Here is a 1,662-nt window from a genome sequence, read left to right as displayed (position 1 = left end):
CAGCCATTCCCCAACTGATAGGCATCCTCTCAAATTCCAGTTCTTGGACACCACAAAAATAGCTGCTATAAATATTTTGTATATATGGGTCTTCTTCCATTTTTAATGATCTCTTTGGGCTACAGACCTAGTAGTGATATTGCTGGGTCAAAGGGTATGCACATTTTTATAGCCCTTTGAGCATAGTTCCAAAATGGCTCTCCAGAATAGTTAGATCAGTTCATAACTCCACCAACAGTAGTGTTCTGATTTTCCCATGTTTTTTCCAACATTTATCATTTTTCTTTTCTGTCATATTAGACAATCTGATAGGATTGAGGTAATACTTCACAGTCGTTTTAATTTTGCATTTCTTTAATCAATAGTGATTTAGAGCATTTTTATATGACTATATATAACTTTAATTTCTTCATCTGAAAACAGCCAGCTTATATCTTTTGACTATTTATCAATTGAGGAATGACTTGTATTCTTATAAATTTGACTCAGTTATCTATATATTTTAGAAATGAGGCCTTTATCAGAAACACTGGCTGTAAAAATTACTTCCCAGCTTTCTGCTTTCCTTTAATCTTGGTTGCATTGACTTGTTTGTACAAAACCTTTTTTAATCAGCTGCTGGAGGGCCACGGAGGAGGCGGCGCAGTGCGGCCCGGCCCGGCCCGGCCCCGCCCGCCATGAGGCCGCAGCCAGTGTCCGGCAAGGTCTTCATCCAGCGGGACTACAGCAGCGGCACCCTGTGCCAGTTCCAGACCAAGTTCCCCGCCGAGTTGGAGAATCGGATTGACCGGCAGCAGTTTGAAGAAACAGTTCGTACCCTAAATAACCTTTATGCAGAAGCAGAAAAGCTGGGGGGCCAATCTTACCTTGAAGGCTGTTTAGCTTGTTTAACGGCATATACTATCTTTTTGTGCATGGAAACACATTATGAGAAGGTTCTGAAGAAAATCACCAAATATATTCAGGAACAGAATGAGAAGATTTACACTCCACAGGGCCTCCTTCTGACAGACCCAATTGAGAGAGGACTTCGTGTTATTGAAATTACCATTTATGAAGACAGAGGCATGAGCAGTGGAAGATAAACCATGGAGTCTAAGAGTCCATCTCAGAATGGGATTCTCTTCTGTCCACCGGCCAACTGCAGAGTGTCCCCTACCTCCTCTCCAAGCATCATTCCTTTGTATCTGCTGCCAGAGCCACGGTGCCATTCTACTCCAAGGACTAACTTTCTAAAATTCCGCTCCTGGGGTGACATCTAGTCGCTCAGCATCCACTTTGTGTCTTTAAACTGTGTAGGACTCTGTAATCTTTGTAGTTATTTCTGAGAAAATATAATGAAGCATTTCACTTTTTTAATTCAGAACAATTTAATAAAATGAGCTGTGTAAATCAGCCCAATCCAAAATCCATTTCTTCTCTGCCACCAACACTATTGGTTCTGCTCAGTATTTATGCTGTCATCTCTACCAGGTGGTTTTTTTGGTTTCAGCAAGTCACATTCAGGTTTGGTTTCATTTCCCCTGAATTGAAGAATATTTTTTCTTCTGGGCATGGTTTTTGATGAGGGGTAAGCTATCCCGGTGGCCTGCTGACACATCTCCCAGACCTCAAGAAACTCACAGGATTGCCAGAAGATCTGTTTCTACCGTTAGTTTCTCA

At 41.6% G+C, this 1,662-nt stretch overlaps 1 protein-coding gene across 1 annotated transcript; it reads left to right on the top strand.

The window, feature by feature from the left end:
• Nucleotides 1–677: 677 nt before the first annotated feature.
• LOC118842653 (golgin subfamily A member 7-like) lies at nt 678–1,408 on the top strand. Its single transcript, XM_036750062.1, has one exon. It carries the CDS (start codon nt 678–680, stop codon nt 1,083–1,085), a length of 408 nt encoding a protein of 135 aa, XP_036605957.1. The 3' UTR covers nt 1,086–1,408.
• The last annotated feature ends 254 nt before the right edge of the window (nt 1,409–1,662 follow it).

Source organism: Trichosurus vulpecula, chromosome 1 (assembly GCF_011100635.1).
Source record: "Trichosurus vulpecula isolate mTriVul1 chromosome 1, mTriVul1.pri, whole genome shotgun sequence".
NCBI lineage: Eukaryota > Metazoa > Chordata > Mammalia > Diprotodontia > Phalangeridae > Trichosurus > Trichosurus vulpecula.
This window is presented reverse-complemented; position numbering and strand designations above follow the sequence as displayed.

Coding starts and splice junctions, on each gene's coding strand:
- LOC118842653 (XM_036750062.1), top strand. CDS start 678: ATGAGGCCGCAGCCAGTGTCCGGCAAGGTCTTCATCCAGCGGGACTAC.